Below are 19,978 nucleotides of genomic sequence, written 5' to 3'. Positions count from 1 at the left end.
ACTTATGACGTACCTATATGTCATGGATCGTAAAGGGCTGATATACAATTCTCAATGTCTGTTGAAAGTGAATTTGCTTGTTGCCCCAATATCTAGAAAAATCTAAGGTAAATATGTGCGTAATTTTATTCTACATCTATTTTAGAGAGAAAACTCTTGACGCTGCCGTTTAATTTTGATGAGACCAGTATTAGAAGCTGTAAATTATGTTACAAGACACCAACATTATGTAATTAGAACGTAGTACTTTATTGAGCCATTAAATACACAAGACAAAACATATGACCCTGGACACTGGATATGGGAGGAAACAATTACAGTTTGAGGGATAAAGAGGACTGGACAGTTAAAACTTCATCATTTAATTTGCAGAACATGATTTGAGGACACAGGACTGAGTTACGAGAAAAAATACAAAACTAATATCAGTCCATCTAATTAATTTTCCATAATAAAAAAGAAAACATAAAATAAAGATTAACAGATGCTGTATGAACCGTATGCACTGATATTTGGGAAGTTTTCAATTGATGCAAATACTTGTCCAGGATTAAGCCTGTGTTCCCCTTCCAATGTATCTGGTGTTATTTGCTGGAACCTCTCTTCAATGGAGCAGGTGATAGAAAGCCGTGAAGAGGGAGGGGTCTCTCTCATCTTTGGAATGGCACTGTTTTAGCGGCTGTAACCAAACTCATCAGCATCATCAGCACGGAAGTCACCATAACGCCACAGGTTCAACTACATACAAAGGAAAAAAAAAACCCAGTAAAATATAACTTGTGACTAGAAGTGCAGATTACTTTCCTCTATGTGAAACTGGATTTACCTGGAATAATACATGGTCACATGGTCTCAATTATATACAATAAGTATAGTGAGAATTCTATAAAAAGGGGGCTCAACCCTTGCTTGTACTTTAGCATTCCCTTAGGCATTGTATTAAGTAGAAATAGTAACTTACCCTTGCAGACTTTGCAGATTCCTGAGCACTCACATACTCTGCAATCTACAGAAAACAGAAAAGGAAGATTCAGACACTCGCTATTTTACACGCAAGAACATAATCACCAGCAATAGTACTAACTGGGTCTCTGTGCACCATATACAGTAAGTGTAACTCCTTGTGGAGTTTGACAGCAATCTGCTGTGATACTGGGAATCTGAGCATCTATTGAGAAGAGGTTATTGTGTCAGGCATGAGCTTGTGAGGCTCAGTGGAACGTATAAGCCAACATATCCCCCTGATTTCAGAGCTGTAACAGAGCCCAACAAAGCTACTGATTACAGAAGCGCACAGGAGACAATTTGGTTTTGCCAACAAAGAAAGCCAAGTACAGAACATGATCTGAAAAGCTAAGCTTTTAACCCTTCCTTCCAAAACGTGACAATATTCTTCCGTCAGACAGTAAGTCACAGATAGCATAAAACAGAGTCACATTTAATTGGAAATGTTAATTAGAAATGGCTGTAATGAACTACCCCCATTCTTGACCAGAGCTCCCAATGGCAGCTCATACAATGATTTCTTACAAACTATGGCACCAGAATTATTATTTTTTTTTGCTTCTAGAATTCTAACTTTTTCAGTTTATTTTGAATTTTTAACAACTGTAAGAAATCTATGAAAGTTCCTACTGAATGTCAGGATGAAAAAATCTCGACTACTATGAGGAATTGGTACTGAAACTATATTAGAAAATTATATACCTTTTCATTGTACACTTAATAATATTTGCTAAATCTGGAACACCCCTTTACAAAGACTAGCCAGCACAGCAATTTCTTTGATTATACTGCCCTGTTCATCATCAGCACCACTCTAGAGAAAAGGAAAACAATTGTCTGAAACCCGATGGATGACAAGGAAGGACAGAAATATGCTCAGAGAACTATAGACACACTCATACCAGGCAAACTGGAGAAAATACAATTTTTTGCGGATATTGCTTCTGTAGCAGCACGCTTCATAATATTCCTCTTCCACTATAAAATGTACATTAGCCAAATAAAAGTGATTGACCAGGTCATCAGAAGATCTGCCATACAAACACCAAAAATTATACCATGTTATTTAAAGCACACTATTAAAGCAGTCAACATCCCTCCTCCATGAGCATCTAAGAGATGCCAAATCAGCATTTAGCACAAGAGAAATGTGCTGACAAGTTCCTTTATTCCCCACAATTAGAGGCCTGGGTGGCCATTTATTGGGCAAAATTAGCTGCCATTAGTTTTAATCTTACCTTTAATTAAAGTGACCTGTTCTAGTGACAGGTATGCATTAAGGTTATGACCTGCAACAACGTGTACAATTGCAACTAGTTCTTAATCAATCAAAACATTTCTTTAGCTGTTGCTTGCTTGTTTCTTGGCAAGAGAACAGAAAAGAGGCCAGTGGGAAGAACTAATGGTTTATTACTCAACTATACTTTTCCAAAAGTGTACAGAAATGGACAGAAACTGAGCACTTCGAAAATATTACAATGGCAAGAACACATATAATGACTTAGATCACAGCTATGAATATCAATGAAAGGCAAAGGAAGCCGTGGTATGGAAATGTGTTCAACACAGGTCCCTAGTATGAAGAATGGATCCAGGCGGTATAGGAACAAGATACATATTCTATATGCAGTGGTGTAATTAGTATTAGGAGTCACTTGTCTGCTTCATCATGACACACTTCATCATGTCTATGCAATTACAAGGGGCTGCACCCAGTTCTTGAGCACTATGAATTCTCACCATATTGATTTACATTAGTTGGGCACTGGGGCTTACAGTGGTCAATAACTTCTGCTGAATATCAATTAAAATTGCTCCTGTAAATAAGTCCGTTAATGAGCTATCGAGTTGTGCAGAGGGAGGGTAGGGGCAGCTCCTGCTTGTCAGTTCTATTTTTCATGTCCTGAAGTGGCCGCATGATAAATTTTCCAGTGCAGTGTTATACTCTGGTTACATTGGTACCTAACTCACAAACCTGCTGATAACAGCTCGCAACACAATAAAGAATTGCCAATCCAGCAGGAAAACATTTAGTCATCACATTTAACAGGTCCTTAACCAGCATGAAAATTGCTCCGATATTGCTGTGGACAATCTCAATACGATATGTAGAGGATGCTGTCCTATGCGCTAACACTACCCCAGGGCTCACCACCTCTTTCCCTGCCTGCCTCATCTTGCTATAAGCTCATATTTTATGGTGTGTGCTGAATAATCTATGAAAATCAGATAAACAATATGGTAGGATTTCTTCTAACACAACACAAGTGTCTTACAAAATGTTCAGTTGTCACTTCATGTTGAGGGTATAAGTATCCTAGGGTCATACAGATGGCAATAACATACGCTGAAGCACATTATTCCCGTAAATTGTATTCAGATGCTGGAGAAAACTGTACACTGCAGAGTAGCAGGCAACAAAATCCATCTCTGGCTAACAAAAACATCTAACATTGATGATTTTTCCCCATATATTTATTGGAATACCTAGAAAATCAGTAGCATGAGTCCGCTGTTTGATAAGAGCTGGGCATCCTGCCAATAAGTCTCCATGATGTACACTGTCTCTGTTTTTCTACTACTAGAAATTTCATCCATATTAAAAATCATTTACCATGGTTTTGATGATTGATGAAGGGAGTGTCAACATATATAACCAAAAGACAAAATCAGTGAATAGCAGTCAATAAACAAAAATAGGAGGAGAAAGTTAGATTTGCAGCTATGAAGCTGTCAAGGTAAAAAGCCACAGTAAAAATTAAAGTTTTTTTTTCAAGGGAACCTGTCTCTTTGTTCATGCAGTCTGATCTGTGGACAGCATGGTACAGAGGAGAAGAAGCTGAGTAGAGTATAAGTTTATTAGGAAAGTTTTAGTGTAACTAGAATTTTAGAGAGCTATAAGGCGCGCAAAAAAGGGCGCAGCTGCTCTAATTTATGTCAAATATTGCAGCACGTGAGGTAACAGGATGTATATATACCACCGGTTCCCGATAGGAAGTTAGAAATACCTCGATCCAGTCACCACCAAGGCCCCAACACCACATAAATACAAAAACTATGCTACCACCACCGCTCTCTTATAGGCGGATAGGACACCCATTCAGTAATGTGAATTTGCGCAGAGTACGTGGCGGACCGCTTAAAGAGCAAGAAGAATGAAGCTAGCAAATTTATAAGTAATTCAAGAAAAAATCAGAAGTGTTTACAAAAGATACAAATGGTATTACAAAAGAGACAAAATACAAGTATGTACAAACAGTTATGAATTAAAAGGGATGAAATTACAAAACTTACTAAATCTCAGTCACAGGTATGACGTGTCGATAAAGGGGAGGAGAGATCCCAAAGAACTGATCTTTACCACAGCATGGTGTCTAGCTGTCTCTCCGGCTCTGAATGATTGCCAAAGATGGACGCTCCTGATTTATGCTTTGGCCATAAAATTAGGAACTCCCACTTTGCTGACCTCACATATAGGCTGTTTTCTGGGAGGTGCATATAACTTTCAAAGTTATCTATAACTCCTTTCCTTCATACCTTTGGCCTGGAAGCTCATAAGCCAACGATATTAGCATTATTTTTTCCCTTGCAACTTTACCATTCTTTAGAGTCTAAACACGGTATGTCTGTAATTTGTTGGTGGGCAGAAATTCATTTCCCAGGTTTCTGATAGACCTAAAGGCCGCAAAACGCTGCCATGCATAACCCCAAATGCCCAGATCCTGGAAATCTAATTTTCATGTTTCTGGGATTAATGCGTCTGATTGAATTTGACTTTGAGTGTTATGCGTATAAGACAAAGATTTTTGGAGGGAAGAAACATTCAGCTCTGCTAAGCTGGCCGGCAATAAAATTCAGCATTCCATACTGACCATTTGCTGGAGGGGGGGGGGATGGAAACTCACAGAGAGGGAGAGGGGCTGCATGCAGGATATGGTCCTGCAGAAACCAAATGATGGTAGGAGTAGTAGGCCAGTTCTGGTTGTGTCTCCAGAACCATGGAAAATAATTCATATTTTCCTGACAATTTCAATGTATAAAATATCAGGTCATATTGAAACTTTTCCCATAGAAATGTATGTCATTCTGCTCCGCTCTCCTGCTCTGTAACATACTGCCTGGATTACTGGCCAGACATGCAAGAGTGGAGAACTTTTAGCATGAAAATCCAAAATAACTTGGTAATACAAAATATTTGAACATTTTTTCTGAGGAATAATTTTGGTAAGATACAGAGGTCATTAATTTTTTTTGAAAGTGCTATATTTTCAGACTTTCTGAATTATTGGTGACCAGAATAAACTATTTTTACTAGGCCTTTTTCAATAACTATTTGTAAATTGTTGAGCCCTCGGATTAAAGTACCGTATATACTTGAGTATAAGCCGAGATTTTCAGCCCAATTTTTTTAGGCTGAAAGTGCCCCTCTCGGCTCATACTCGAGTCATGGTCGGGTGGGGTCGGCGGGTGAGTGGGAGCGACGATGGTCACATACTCACCTGCTCCTGGCACACCTAGCGCGGTCCCTGCATGTCTCATGGTCTCAGGCAGCTTCTTCCCCTGTTCAGCGTGGCCACGTGGTATCGCTCATTAAAGAAATGAATATGGACTCCACTCCCATAGGGGTGGAGCCGCATATTCATTAGTGTAATGAGCGCTACCAGTGACCGCTGAACAGAGGAAGAAGCTGCCGCGCCCGGAGACCATCTGTCCAGGAGAAGCTGCCAGGGACCGCGCCAGGAGCAGGTGAGTATTTCATATTCACCTTTCCTCGTTCCACCGCCATCCCATCTTCCTTGTCCTCTGTAGTGACTGTTCAGGTCAGAGGGCGCGATGACGTATTAGTGTGCGCGCCGCCCTCTGCCTGAACAGTCACTGCGGAGAGATGGGACGCTGAGGAGCAGCGGGCAGCAACGAGAGGCGAGTATGTCATTTTTTTTATTGCAGCAGCATTACATGTGGCACATTGTTATATGGAGCATCGTATGGGGCCATAAAGAACTGTATGGAGCATTATATGTGGCACACTGCTATATGGAACATCTTATGGGGCCATAATCAACATTTGTGCAGCATTATATGGGGCATATTTTAATATGGAGCATCTTATAGGGCCCATCATAAATTTTAGGGAGCATTATATGGGGCGTATTTTGTATGGAGCATCTCATGGGGCCCATCATGAACTGTATGGAGCATTATATGGGGCTCCTGATTCAATATGGATATTCAAAAACACTTAACCTACTGATGTCTCAATTAATTTTACTTTTATTGGTATCTATTTTTATTTTAAACATTTACCAGTAGCTGCTGTATTTTCCACCCTAGGCTTATACTCGAGTCATTAAGTTTTCCGTTTTTTGATGCAAAATTAGGGGTCTCGGCTTATACTCGGGCCGGCTTATACTCGAGTATATACGGTACATTCAGTCAACTGCCAAATGATTTCTGGTAAAATATGCGGTAATAATACAGGAATAATTCATTGTACCAGAACATTTTCAGATTTACTCACCAGTTTCAGAAACTGTTTTTCTTTGCGCACCTCCACCATAACCAGGCCTTCTTTTACCAGACCCAGGCCCACATCCTCTTTGGAGTCTGCAAATTGCAAAGTAACATGTGGACAGCCAGCGCCAGCATACTCCACATTCAACAGGCACTGAGTGTTCTGAATATCGCGCACCACATTATCCACCACATCAGCACGAGCGTCCTCCTGTATGGAGTAAAGGATAGTCAATTATGACCACTAGGTAAGTGCATCAGAGCAGACATTCATCTTACTGGCCAGTATACTCACATCTTGTGGCACTTGGATGAAAGCAAAACAATACTCTATAGCTTGTGCTGGGAGTGTACGAACACTGAAAGATGTTGGGAGGGTCCCCAGACGAGTGGAGGGCACTGTCTCTCTCTGCAAAACAGATTAACAATGTGACAGGTGAAATGCTTGTATAAAATGTATGTAATCATATTTCACAGCCAGAAAAATAGACCGAAGAAAAACTGCAATATTACGGGAGAAGTTACGCTCTCATCAGACCACCATCAACATCCTGCGTACATTTCTATATAGACAGTAAAATCCTGCGAGCATGCATATTCATACAGAGGTTACAACGAAGGGATTAATCTTGGCAATCATAGGCTGAGGGCGGTTGCCGGCAGCTGGGAGATGAAACGATGTCAAGAACAAAAATTCATGTTAGCTGAGGGGCAATCCGGGGGCCGGAGCGGTATCTTTGCTGCAAGTTCATAGCTGCCCTGCTGAGCAGCCTGCGGCCTGCGCCTGCCCTCAGTAAGGAGGGGGAACAAATAGCTCTGTTGACTACGTGAAAAAGAGAGCCAGCTTAAAATCTTGTTATGAAGCCATCAACTGAAACAGCGATCTAAAGTGGGCTACAGAACAAGAACAAGACATTTAAAAAATTCTGACTGTGAATAACTAAGAGCTCAAGTGTAAACTCAGCATTACAAACATTAAGAGCTTGGACTGAAAGAATTGACCAAATACTACAGATATCACACATTGATGAAAAAGGATCACGTGAGTACCGTGCTTGGTGTTTGTCACATACTGTAGAATATACTACATTATTGTAACATTATGGGCTAGACTTAAATCTGTTTAGAATTTATTATCTTCCTCCTCATTAATTTTTAATTTCTTTTAAATCAAAAATAAAAATTAAGCAAAAAGCATCCTAACCGTATATATAGTATAATATATAAAACCTAAAAAGTCTCCAAATTCTGGATACAGTTTACCCCTCATAAGGATGTGTGTGAAATGCGCATCAGTTATAGTGGGTAAACCATGACCAGATATTTGTGGACTGGCTTGCTTTCATAGATATGCTTTTAGGACCATTTTTTAAAGAAGTTGTTCAACTCATTGTCAAACCCCAAGCTTGGCCCCAATAAAATAAAAAAAGTGGTGTAGGAACTCCAGTGTGGTTGATAATACATGTGAGCCCCGAAGCCCAATCAGCACTGAAGTCACTGACCCCATCTTCTGTTGAATTGATGAAGAAATAGTCCGGGATCAGTCCTGGCTTCCTCTTCATGTTCAATTTGACAAAAGGTGGAGACAGTAACCCCAGCGCTGATTAAATAAAAAAAAATAAAAATAAAATGCACAGCAGTCCCGGGACCCCTAGTGCCGACACCGCTGGAACAGTGTCGGCACAGGAGGCGAGTATAAGCTTTTTTATTTTATCAGGGCCAAAAATTTAGATCAAGAAGGGGTGGTCCGAGTAGTAACTCTCTTTAATGCATATGGCCTCTCTGTACTATATAGTGACTACTTATCATATGAACTATATTGTTTTTGGTCATTTCAGCCCTACTATACATCTGAGTTACACACTTCTGGTTGTATAATTTGATGGCCTTGTTGAATCTGTCCAATGTGGTTTACCCACTTGAAGATGAATTATTATGTGTTTTATGATTAACCCTGCACATGTTTTCCCTTTGGTAAAGGTAATAAAAATACAAAAGAACTGTTATTTCCCAAATAAATGCCCTGCTGCACCACTGCTCCCATCTTCCCCAGACTTCTGTGCTTATTTCCCTTCAGCAACTATGTGCATTTACCAATGTCAACCACTGGCCTCAGCAGTCTCATGCTGTCCACTGAGGCCAGTGATTGGCTGCATCAGTCAATTTAGGTAGAAGGTATACTACTTCTGCAGGAAAGTAAACCGAGACCCCTGGGGAGCACCTGAACAGTAGTAAACAGAGAGATACTGGAACACTAGAAAAAACAAGCATTTTATTCATGTGAATACAAAGAATAAAAGCAGTAAGTGTGTGTTCTCAAACTTGGTCCCAATAATCTTTAAAGGGAATCTGTCAGCAGGTTTTGCTATGTAATCTGAAGACAGCAGGAGATAGAGGCTGAAACACAGAATTCACTGATGTGTTATTTGTGAAAGTGTGTGCTGTAGTTTACTAATTGTGAAGGATTTATCACTAAGAGATTAAGACTACTGGGACTACATTAGTCCGGCAACGCCTCCTCCATCAGTGATAAGCAGCTCACTGTCTATGGACTTTGCATATACAATACCTGATGGGGACAGGGTTACCTTTCTCAGCTCTGCTTCATTCTAATCTAAAAACTCTGTGTGAGAATGGCTGCACCCAGTAATCTAAGTGATACATTGTTGGATTCAGCTTCTCTTTGCCTACAATACGCTGCTCTCAGAGGAGATGGCAAAAACCTGCTGACAGATTCCCTTTAAAGCAGGGCACGCCTATATCAGGTGGAAAAAAGTCAGAGAGCTCCCTAAACCTAGGATAAATGTCTGGGAATCAGGTTTAGGGTTACTTATCTTACTAGGAGTCATGTAGGTTCTTTGTACAAAATATACATACTGTAGATCATTCGCTCACTTGGAGCTTCCAGTAAATATTTTCAAATAGAAAAGACATTATTACCAAATCATCATCCGGGAACTGTAAATGGATTGTGCGTCTGAATTTACAATACAACAGGTTTAGGTCATTGGTAAGGAAAAAGTTCTCGCTTAAGTCGTAACTGATGTTTTTATTTTTATTTCATAAATCAATAGAATACATGAAAATAAGAAACATTGTACTAGATCAGAAGAATCTGCTGCTTTCTCTGCCAGAATGTATCAGTCATTATCAAAATTCCCACTTCTGAGGTAAATCTGTATGCAGTGAAGACCGGCTCTCCCATTACTGAGGAGATGGCAGTTACATAGTTACATAGTTAGTAAGGCCGAAAAAAGACATTTGTCCATCCAGTTCAGCCTATATTCCATCATAATAAATCCCCAGATCTACGTCCTTCTACAGAACCTCATAATTGTATGATACAATATTGTTCTGCTCCAGGAAGACATCCAGGCCTCTCTTGAACCCCTCGACTGAGTTCGCCATCACCACCTCCTCAGGCAAGCAATTCCAGATTCTCACTGCCCTAACAGTAAAGAATCCTCTTCTATTTTGGTGGAAAAACCTTCTCTCCTCCAGACACAAAGAATGCCCCCTTGTGCCCGTCACCTTCCTTGGTATAAACAGATCCTCAGCGAGATATTTGTATTGTCCCCTTATATACTTATACATGGTTATTAGATCGCCCCTCAGTCGTCTTTTTTCTAGACTAAATAATCCTAATTTCGCTAATCTATCTGGGTATTGTAGTTCTCCCATCCCCTTTATTAATTTTGTTGCCCTCCTTTGTACTCTCTCTAGTTCCATTATATCCTTCTTGAGCACCGGTGCCCAAAACTGGACACAGTACTCCATGTGCGGTCTAACTAGGGATTTGTACAGAGGCAGTATAATGCTCTCATCATGTGTATCCAGACCTCTTTTAATGCACCCCATGATCCTGTTTGCCTTGGCAGCTGCTGCCTGGCACTGGCTGCTCCAGGTAAGTTTATCATTAACTAGGATCCCCAAGTCCTTCTCCATGTCAGATTTACCCAGTGGTTTCCCATTCAGTGTGTAATGGTGACATTGATTCCTTCTTCCCATGTGTATAACCTTACATTTATCATTGTTAAACCTCATCTGCCACCTTTCAGCCCAAGTTTCCAACTTATCCAGATCCATCTGTAGCAGAATACTATCTTCTCTTGTATTAACTGCTTTACATAGTTTTGTATCATCTGCAAATATCAATATTTTACTGTGTAAACCTTCTACCAGATCATTAATGAATATGTTGAAGAGAACAGGTCCCAATACCGACCCCTGCGGTACCCCACTGGTCACAGCGACCCAGTTAGAGACTATACCATTTATAACCACCCTCTGCTTTCTATCACTAAGCCAGTTACTAACCCATTTACACACATTTTCCCCCAAACCAAGCATTCTCATTTTGTGTACCAACCTCTTGTGTGGCACGGTATCAAACGCTTTGGAAAAATCGAGATATACCACGTCCAATGACTCACCGTGGTCCAGCCTATAGCTTACCTCTTCATAAAAACTGATTAGATTGGTTTGACAGGAGCGATTTCTCATAAACCCATGCTGATATGGAGTTAAACAGTTATTCTCATTGAGATAATCCAGAATAACATCCTTCAGAAACCCTTCAAATATTTTACCAACAGTAGAGGTTAGACTTACTGGCCTATAATTTCCAGGTTCACTTTTAGAGCCCTTTTTGAATATTGGCACCACATTTGCTATGCGCCAGTCCTGCGGAACAGACCCCGTCGCTATAGAGTCCCTAAAAATAAGAAATAATGGTTTATCTATTACATTACTTAGTTCTCTTAGTACTCGTGGGTGTATGCCATCCGGACCCGGAGATTTATCTATTTTAATCTTATTTAGCCGGTTTCGCACCTCTTCTTGGGTTAGATTGGTGACCCTTAATATAGGGTTTTCATTGTTTCTTGGGATTTCACCTAGCATTTCATTTTCCACCGTGAATACCGTGGAGAAGAAGGTGTTTAATATGTTAGCTTTTTCCTCGTCATCTACAACCATTCTTTCCTCACTATTTTTTAAGGGGCCTACATTTTCAGTTTTTATTCTTTAACTATTGATATAGTTGAAGAACAGTTTGGGATTAGTTTTACTCTCCTTAGCAATGTGCTTCTCTGTTTCCTTTTTGGCAGCTTTAGTTAGTTTTTTAGATAAAGTATTTTTCTCCCTATAGTTTTTTAGAGCTTCAATGGTGCCATTCTGCTTTAGTAGTGCAAATGCTTTCTTTTTACTGTTAATTGCCTGTCTTACTTCTTTGTTTAGCCACACTGGGTTTTTCCTATTTCTAGTCCTTTTATTCCCACAAGGTGGGAATACAGCTACGGATACAGATACAGATACGGATACAGATACGGATACAAATACAGATACGGATACAACTCTATGTAGATGGGAGGAGCTACATGCAGAGCTCCTCCCTCCTCTCTAGAGAGATGAGAGCCACTACTGATAAGGTTCTATCTCAGAAATGGAAAATGGTTCACTGGATACAGATTTTACCTCAGAATTGGGAATTTTGATGACTGATCAATTCTGGTAGATAGAAGCAGATTCCTCTGACAAGACAAATAATGTCTGCTACACAAATATCTAATAAAAATACTCCCTTGACTGTCCACCTGACAGCACTGGACAGTTTGAGTCTTTCAGCCAAATGTGTGAGAGTTCAAATCCCACAAGGTAATCATCTTTCGGACCACTCTTCTACATTTGGCACTGTGTCCCCCACCCGTGGAAAGTGGGGGTAAAGTGACCTGAACACTACTCACAATTAGCAGTGACTGATCAGCTGCAGCTTTCACGTTATATCTGAACAGGAAGTTAGAGGACACTGATTGGCTGCAGTGTTTACATGATGCACCCTACCAGATGTTGATGCCAGTAGACAGGTGAGAGACACCAGTGCACTCCTCTGAATCCGGGAAGCGTACACCCAGCTTCAGAGATGCAGTGATGCTGCCGGAATGAGCAACGCGCATGCACGAGATTTGCATGAGCAGTGATGACGCCGCTTGTGCAAATTATGTTATCTCGCCCACAGGAGCATGATAACATGGAAAGAGGGCTGACTAGGCCAGAGGAACTAACACCCTATACACTAGTCAAAGCCTCATTAACATAGGAAATGGGGAAATTTTAAATGCTTTTTTTAAACCTCATTTGTACAGAAACGTTATACCGGGACAGTTAGGCAGGGAATTTACATATACATAAGTGAATGCTGCTGGGTTGGAGGGCATGGGGGGACCTGACAGGTTCCCTTTAACCCCTTAACGACTGCATATATACGTTTTAACGGCAGCAGTTAAGGGGCCTTATTCCTCAGCGCCGCTTTTAACAATGCTGAGAAATAAGAGGGGTAGTTGAGACCGCGGAGAAGATGAGTCGGGCCGGTTTTTACCGTCCCGTCACGTGATTGCGAATAACGGTGATCACAAAAAAACAAACTGATTTTTCATTCATTTCTCTCTCCTCTGATATGATCTAGCATACCAGAGCAGAGAGAAATGGGGTTCCCCGAGCCCACCCCGGTACCTCCGCCATCCCAGGACCCTCCTGCTCTGTTCTCCAGCGTCATCTTCCTAGAAGAAAATGGCGAGCGCATGCGCAGCGGGCCCGCCGAGATCTGCCGGCTGGTACCCGGCAACAATAGATTTTTCCTATTGGTTTCCTATTAGACCCTATCACATTGATCAAAAAAAAAAAATAAATCAAACCCCCTTTTTCACCCCCTTAGAGAAAAATAAAACACATTTTTATTTTTTTTTCCATTCCTTGCAGTTAGGGTTGGGGCTAGGGTTAGGGTTGGGGTTAAGGATGGGGCTGGGGTTAGGGTTGAGGCCAGAGTTGTGTTGGGGCTAGGGTTGTGTTGGGGTTATGGTTGTGTCAGTGGTTACGGTTGTGGTGTTGGGGTTAGGGTTATGGTTAGAGTTGGGATTAAGGTTGGGGGTATGTTAGGGTTGGAGTTAGAATTGGGGGGATTCCGCTGTTTAGGCACATCAGGGGTCTCCAAACGCAAACATGGTGCCCGCCATTGATTCCAGCCAATTTTGCGTTTAAAAAGTCAAACAGTGCTCCCTCCCTTCTGAGCCCTGCCATGCGCCCAAACAGTGGCTTTCCCCCCTCATACGGGGTATTGGCATACTCAGGATAAATTGCACAACAAATTTTGTGGTCCATTTTTTCCTCATACCCTTATGAAAATAAAAAAGTTTGTGTCTAAAGTAAATTTTTTGTGAAAAAATTAAATGTTAATTTTTTCCTTCCATATTGCTTCAGTTCTCGTGAAGCACCTGAAGGGTTAATAAACTTTTTTAATGTGATTTGCGCACCTTGAGGGGTGCAGTTTTTAGAATGGTGTCACTTTTGGGTATTTTCTGTCATACTGATCACCCAAAGTCAAATGTGACGTGGTCTCTAAAAAAAAATGGTTTTGTAAATTTTGTTGGAAAAGATCGCTGGTCAACTATTAACCCTTATAATGCCCTAAAAAGAAAAAAAATTATGTTTCCAAAATTGTGTTGATATATTAACTATTTTGTGTGACACGACTATTTTCAAAATTTTTGCAAAATTTCAGTTTTTTTTTTCATAAATAAACGCAAGTCACATGAAAGAAATTTTACCGCTAACATGAAGTACAATATGTCACGAAAAATCAATCTCAGAATCAGTGGTATCCATTGAAGCGTTCCAGAGTTATAACCTCATAAGGTGACAGTGGTCAGAATAATAAAAATTGGCCTGGTCATTAAGGTCAAAATTGGCTAGATCACTAAGGGGTTAAACATTTAGGAAATTCCACAACAATATTAGTTTTACCAGAGCAATATAGTAATGAGACAGTCCAAAAGAGTTTGTGACTTAATACATTTCCTCAATAATAATAAACTAATCAACGTATTTTAGCAGTTCACAGCAAAACAACAATACGGGAAAAGATTGTGTAGAAATCATATATTAGTAGTTTCTCTGCTACATTAAATACCTAAAATGTAATTGCTCCCATAATTGCTAGGCTCACAGACTGCGTTGCCTGGTGTTAGGGAAGTTCATCTCTCTTAATACTGGGAATGGGTTTATTTGTATGCCAACAGACCAGATTTACTCTAATCGAAGACACAGCCCCCTACTTCACACTGCGGCAGAGGGAAAAGATTCAATCTGAGGAAACATATTAAATTGAGCGTTTTTTATGAGTCCTCAGGGACAATGCAGGAAATTTATTTATGTAATATATATAATACAGAGACCTGGGAGATTTTGATCTCCTTCCAAGCTTGGGAAGAGCCGGCTCCCTAATCCCTTCAGCAGGTTAATGCTTTTGAATGTAATATTATCCGCTATTCAGGTGAGGTCACTGCCCGTTAATTCCGGTCAGGAGCAAATTCACATGATACAGCTTCAATGCATTGGTGTTTACAAGTGTCACTATAAGGATATGTATTATCACAGCCTCCGATTATAGCTTTACTGAGCCAATGACAGATTTAAGGGAGCAGTCCAAAGTGTAAAAGAAGCCACAGAATAAGACCTGGAGAAGAAAAGCACAAAGCTTCTTGTGGTGGGTGGGGAGTCAGCAATATTATATAAAAATTAGGCTCTTTCATACACGGATTTCCCAGTAACATGTATGTATTTGGTTAAAATTACTTTTACTTGGGAATTCTGCATATTTCTCCAAGAATCACATTTTTTACTCAATATGCAGCGCAATAACCAACAAAGTGTTAATACCTAGGAATAGTAAGACTAGTAAAAATTTGCAGAGTTTAGAGATCAGTGACATCCTTAGCGGGTCTTGTCCCATGACTTAGTATAAGAAGCCAAACCAGAAATTTCATTTGCAAATATGTTTTGTGGTGTTTGCACCTCATGAGTCCAATGCAAGAGAACGGATTAAGCTGTGTGAGAGGCCTTTAAGGTTGGGGGGGGGGGACTATGGGGTAAAGTTTCTCCTTATGGATAGTGGCAGAGTAGTGTATGGAGACATATGGCAAAGCCTTTTCAAGAGTCAGTATTGACTTTTAGGCTTTCTAATTCCAATAGGTGGCACTACAGTTTGTGCCCTCTTCCTCTCTGAAGAGGCAATTTGCATATTTAAATTCCAAAAGAGCGTTGCATGGCTCATAATTCGCCTTATGCTGACTTGGCTTTCTCCACAAGGAGAAACTTCACACCTTAGTCCACATTTCAAGCATTACACTCTTGGATGCGTTTTATACCTGATAACTGCCTCATTAGGCCTTGTTGTCACACATTTTATATAGTGAGTAATGCTATAACTGAGACAAGAAGACACTCACATTTCCATAATCGATGTAAAACACATGAACCTTGGAGGGTGACTCAACCTTCTCCACACGAGCTCGGTACCTGGAAGAACAACAAAAAATAAGTAAGTACTTGGATTAGTGATTATTTCTATAATGCCAGAGGCTATAGCTACCAAGCATTAATTGAACTGAAGTACTTAAAGTCAAACTCTTTAAAAAGGCATAGGCTACTTTCACACTAGCGTTTTTTGCAATACGTCGCAATGCGTCGTTTTGGAAAAAAAACGCATCCTGCAAAAGTGCTTGCAGGATGCGTTTTTTCACCATTGACTAACATTAGCGACGCATTTGCGACACATTGCCACACGTCGCAACCGTCGCGAGACGGTTGCGCCGTGTTGTGGCGGACCGTCGGATGCAAAAAACGTTACATGTAACGTTTTTTGCTGCTGACAGACCGCCATTTCCGACTGCGCATGCGCGGCCGGAACTCCACCCCCACCTCCCCGCACCTCCCAATGGGGCGGCGGATGCGCTGGAAAAATGCATCCGCTGCCCCCGTTGTGCGGCGTATACAACGCTAGCGTCGGTAACCTCGGCCCGACGCTAATGTGAAAGAAGCCATACTGATGGGTTAGTTAGTGGTACATAACCATGTAAACTAGATCTCTGTCTAGGCATCTCTCTCTGTGGTTCTTAGAAATCATTTGACTTTTGTTAAGTAAGGCCTCTTTCACACTTCCGCCTGCTGGCGGGCATCGTAATGCCTTGTTCTCAAAAACAGGCCTAAGGCCTCTTTCACACTTCCGTCTTTGTAGTCCTGTCGAGATACGCCGTTTTTTGAAAAAACAGGATCCTGCAAAAAAATTTGCAGGATCCTGCATTTTCTCATAGATTTGTATTAGCGACGTATCGCGACGGATGGCCACACGTTTCATCTGTCGTGCACTGGACCTGCGGAATTTGACGACCCGTCTTTTCCAAAAAAAGTTCCATGAAACTTTTTTTGTCTGCAGTGTAAAAACGTTCCTCGACGCCTGCAGCATACAACGTTCCACAGAATGGGAGCCTATGGACACTGGATCCTGCGCACACTCGATCCAACTGCTATGTCCAGCTATCGGCCAATATCGCTGCTCCCATTCGCTTCCAAACTCCTGGAGCAGCACGTCCATGCTGAACTCTCCTCCCACTTCTCATCTAACTTGTTGTTCGAAAATTTACAATCTGGTTTCCGCCCCCATCACTCAACTGAGACTGCCCTGACCAAAATCACTAACGACCTACTTACCGCCAAAGCTACTGGACAATACTCTGTACTCCTCCTTCTAAACCTGTCCTCTGCTTTTGACACAGTTGACCACTGCGCCTCCTACTACAGATCCTCTCCTCCTTTGGCATCAAAGACCTCGCCCTATCCTGGATCGCCTCGTACCTTTCCAACCGCACATTCAGCGTCTCCCACTCCCACACTACCTCCTCATCTCACCTCTCTCTGTTGGAGTCCCCCAAGGCTCTGTTCTAGGACCCCTACTCTTCTCAATCTATACACTTGGCTTGGGACAACTCAAAGTCCCATGGATTCCAGTACCACCTCTATGCTGATGACACTCAGATCTACCTCTCTGGCCCAGACGCCACCGCTCTGCTGTCCAGAATCCCAGAGTGCCTATCAGCCATATCCTCCTTCTCCTCTCGCTTCCTCAAACTCAATGTGGACAAATCTGAACTCATCATCTTTCCTCCATCCCACAAATCTTCCTTACCTGACCTATCTATCGCAATCAACGACATCATGCTTTCCCCCGTACCCGAAGTCCGCTGCCTCGGAGTAACCTTCGACTCTGCCCTGTCCTTCAAACCGCACATCCAAGCTCTTTCCACCTCCTGTCGCCTCCAGCTCAAAAATATCTCCAGAATCCGTCCTTTCCTCAACCCTCAATCTACTAAAATGCTTGTGCATGCCCTCATCATCTCCCACCTTGACTACTGCAACATCCTTTTCTGTGGCCTCCCTGCTAACACCCTTGCACCTCTCCAGTCCATCCTTAACTCTGCTGCCCGACTAATCCATCTCTCTCCTCGCTACTCCTCCGCTTCCCTCCTCTGCAAATCTCTTCACTGGCTCCCATTCCCTCAGCGTATCCAGTTTAAATGACTAACACTGACCTACAAAGCCATCCATAACCTGTCTCCTCCATATATCTCTGAACTAATCTCCCGATATCTTCCCTCACGTAATCTCCGGTCCTCCCAAGACCTCCTCTCCTCCACACTTATTCGCTCCTCATCCAATCGCCTCCAAGACCTCTCCCGAATATCCCCCATCCTCTGGAACTCTCTGCCCCAACACGTCCGACTATCAACCACAGTCGGATCCTTCAGATGGAACCTGAAAACTCATCTCTTCAGGAAAGCCTACAGCCTGCACTGACCTCGCTGCCTCCTCATCACTACCGAAGCTACCGCCTCACCAACACCGGAGCTCCCGCAACCCCCAACCTACTGTCTCCTTCCCCATAACCCTGTAGAATGTAAGCCCGCAAGGACAAGGTCCTCGCCCCTCTGTATCAGTCTGTCATTGTTAGTCTGTCTACTGTAAGTGATATCTGTAATCTGTATGTAACCCCTTCTCATGTACAGCACCATGGAATCAATGGTGCTATATAAATAAATAATAATAATAATAATAACACTGTGAAACGCAGGAATCCAGTGACGGATGCAGTTTTTACTTCTAAGGCTACTTTTACACTAGCGTCGGTACGGAGCCGTCGCACTGCGTCGGCCCGACGTACCGACGCATACTGTGCAATCGCCGCACAACGGGGGCAGCGGATGCTGTTTTTCCACGCATCCGCTGCCCCATTGTGAGGTGCGGGGAGGTGGGGGTGGAGTTCCGGCCGCGCATGCGCGGTCGGAAATGGCGGACCGTTGGCACAAAAAAAAGTTACATGTAACGCTTTTTGCTGCCGGCGGTCCGCCACAACACGACGCAACCGTCGCACGACGGTTGCGACGTGTGTCAATACGTCGCTAATGTTAGTCTATGGGGAAAAACACATCCTGCAGACGACTTTGCAGGATGCGTTTTTTCGCCAAAAAGACGCATTGCGACGTATGCAAAAAAACGCTAGTGTGAAAGTAGCCTAAGGCTTCTTTCACACTTGCGTCGGTACGCGGCCGTCGCTAAGCGTCGGCGCGACGTACCGACGGATGTTGTGTAAATTCGGCACAACGTGGGCAGCGCATGCAGTTTTTCAATGCATCCGCTACCCATTCTAAAGTCCCGGGGAGGAGGGGGCGGAGTTCCGGCCGCGCATGCGCAGTAGGAAATGGCGGACCCGACGTGCGAAAAAACGTTCCTTTGAACATTTTTCGTGACGATGGTCTGCCAAAACACGACGCATCCAGTGCACGATGGACAGGACGTATGGCCATATGTCACGATCTATCGGCAATACAAGTCTATGGGAAAAAAATGCATCCTGCGGGCACATTTGCAGGATGCGTTTTTTCCCCAAAACTACGCATTGCGATGGACAGCAAATGACGTAAGTGTGAAAGTAGCCTAAGCATGCCTGGAAGCATATTCCAAACCGGGGAAAAGTCTCTCACACTGGATGTGCTACACACATTTTTCACTATTTTCACGACGTCCGTCGATGCGTCACAACAACGCATTACGACGCCCGCCAGCAGATGGAAGTGTGAAAGAGGACTAAATAGAGATGTCTGGTTTGGTAAAAAAAAAAATTACACATTCTCTTACAGAATTCTTAAATGATAGAAAGCATTACATTTCAGGATTTTTATCTCTTGACCAGAGTGGAGAGCAGTTATTGTTATTGCTTCTCTCCCAGGAAGACCTTTGCTGTCTTGCAGTACATGGACAACACATTGATTGGAACAAGCAGTGGTGTAGCACCGGTTGCCAGAACCTGGGTCACGTATTTTGCACCCTCGAACCCATGGACCATTGCCATTCCTTTAGCCCCCTCCATCAGTGCAATACTGCCCCCCTTACTCCCTAAGCACAAGTATTGCACTTTAAGGAAATAATGATGTAATTATATTTTGTCCTTTGACCCACTAGTTATTTTTTGCCGAAATTAAACATAAAACTTTAAAATAAAGTTTTACATTGTTCTATTAGATTTTTTTTCTATTTTCTTAGTATATTTTTGTATGTAACTCTTTTAGTACACTAG

At 42.1% G+C, this 19,978-nt stretch overlaps 1 protein-coding gene across 2 annotated transcripts in view; it reads right to left on the bottom strand.

Moving 5' to 3' along the window:
- Window positions 1–225: 225 nt before the first annotated feature.
- SND1 (staphylococcal nuclease and tudor domain containing 1) overlaps window positions 226–19,978 on the bottom strand; it is a 1,031,482-nt gene continuing 1,011,729 nt past the window's right edge. For both annotated transcript variants that reach the window (XM_077264371.1, XM_077264369.1), the window contains exons 20-24: window positions 15,798–15,867; window positions 6,812–6,925; window positions 6,524–6,727; window positions 962–1,006; window positions 226–738 (exon numbers count right to left, since the gene is read on the bottom strand). In XM_077264371.1, the coding sequence (XP_077120486.1) occupies window positions 673–738; window positions 962–1,006; window positions 6,524–6,727; window positions 6,812–6,925; window positions 15,798–15,867 (499 nt within the window). In that variant the 3' untranslated portion in view covers window positions 226–672. The remainder of the gene's footprint in view (window positions 739–961; window positions 1,007–6,523; window positions 6,728–6,811; window positions 6,926–15,797; window positions 15,868–19,978) is intronic.

The sequence above is a fragment of the Ranitomeya variabilis genome, chromosome 5 (assembly GCF_051348905.1).
Source record: "Ranitomeya variabilis isolate aRanVar5 chromosome 5, aRanVar5.hap1, whole genome shotgun sequence".
Classification (NCBI taxonomy): Eukaryota; Metazoa; Chordata; class Amphibia; order Anura; family Dendrobatidae; genus Ranitomeya; species Ranitomeya variabilis.
The sequence above is the reverse complement of the archived record's forward strand: the minus strand, read 5'-3'. Positions and strand labels throughout refer to the sequence as shown.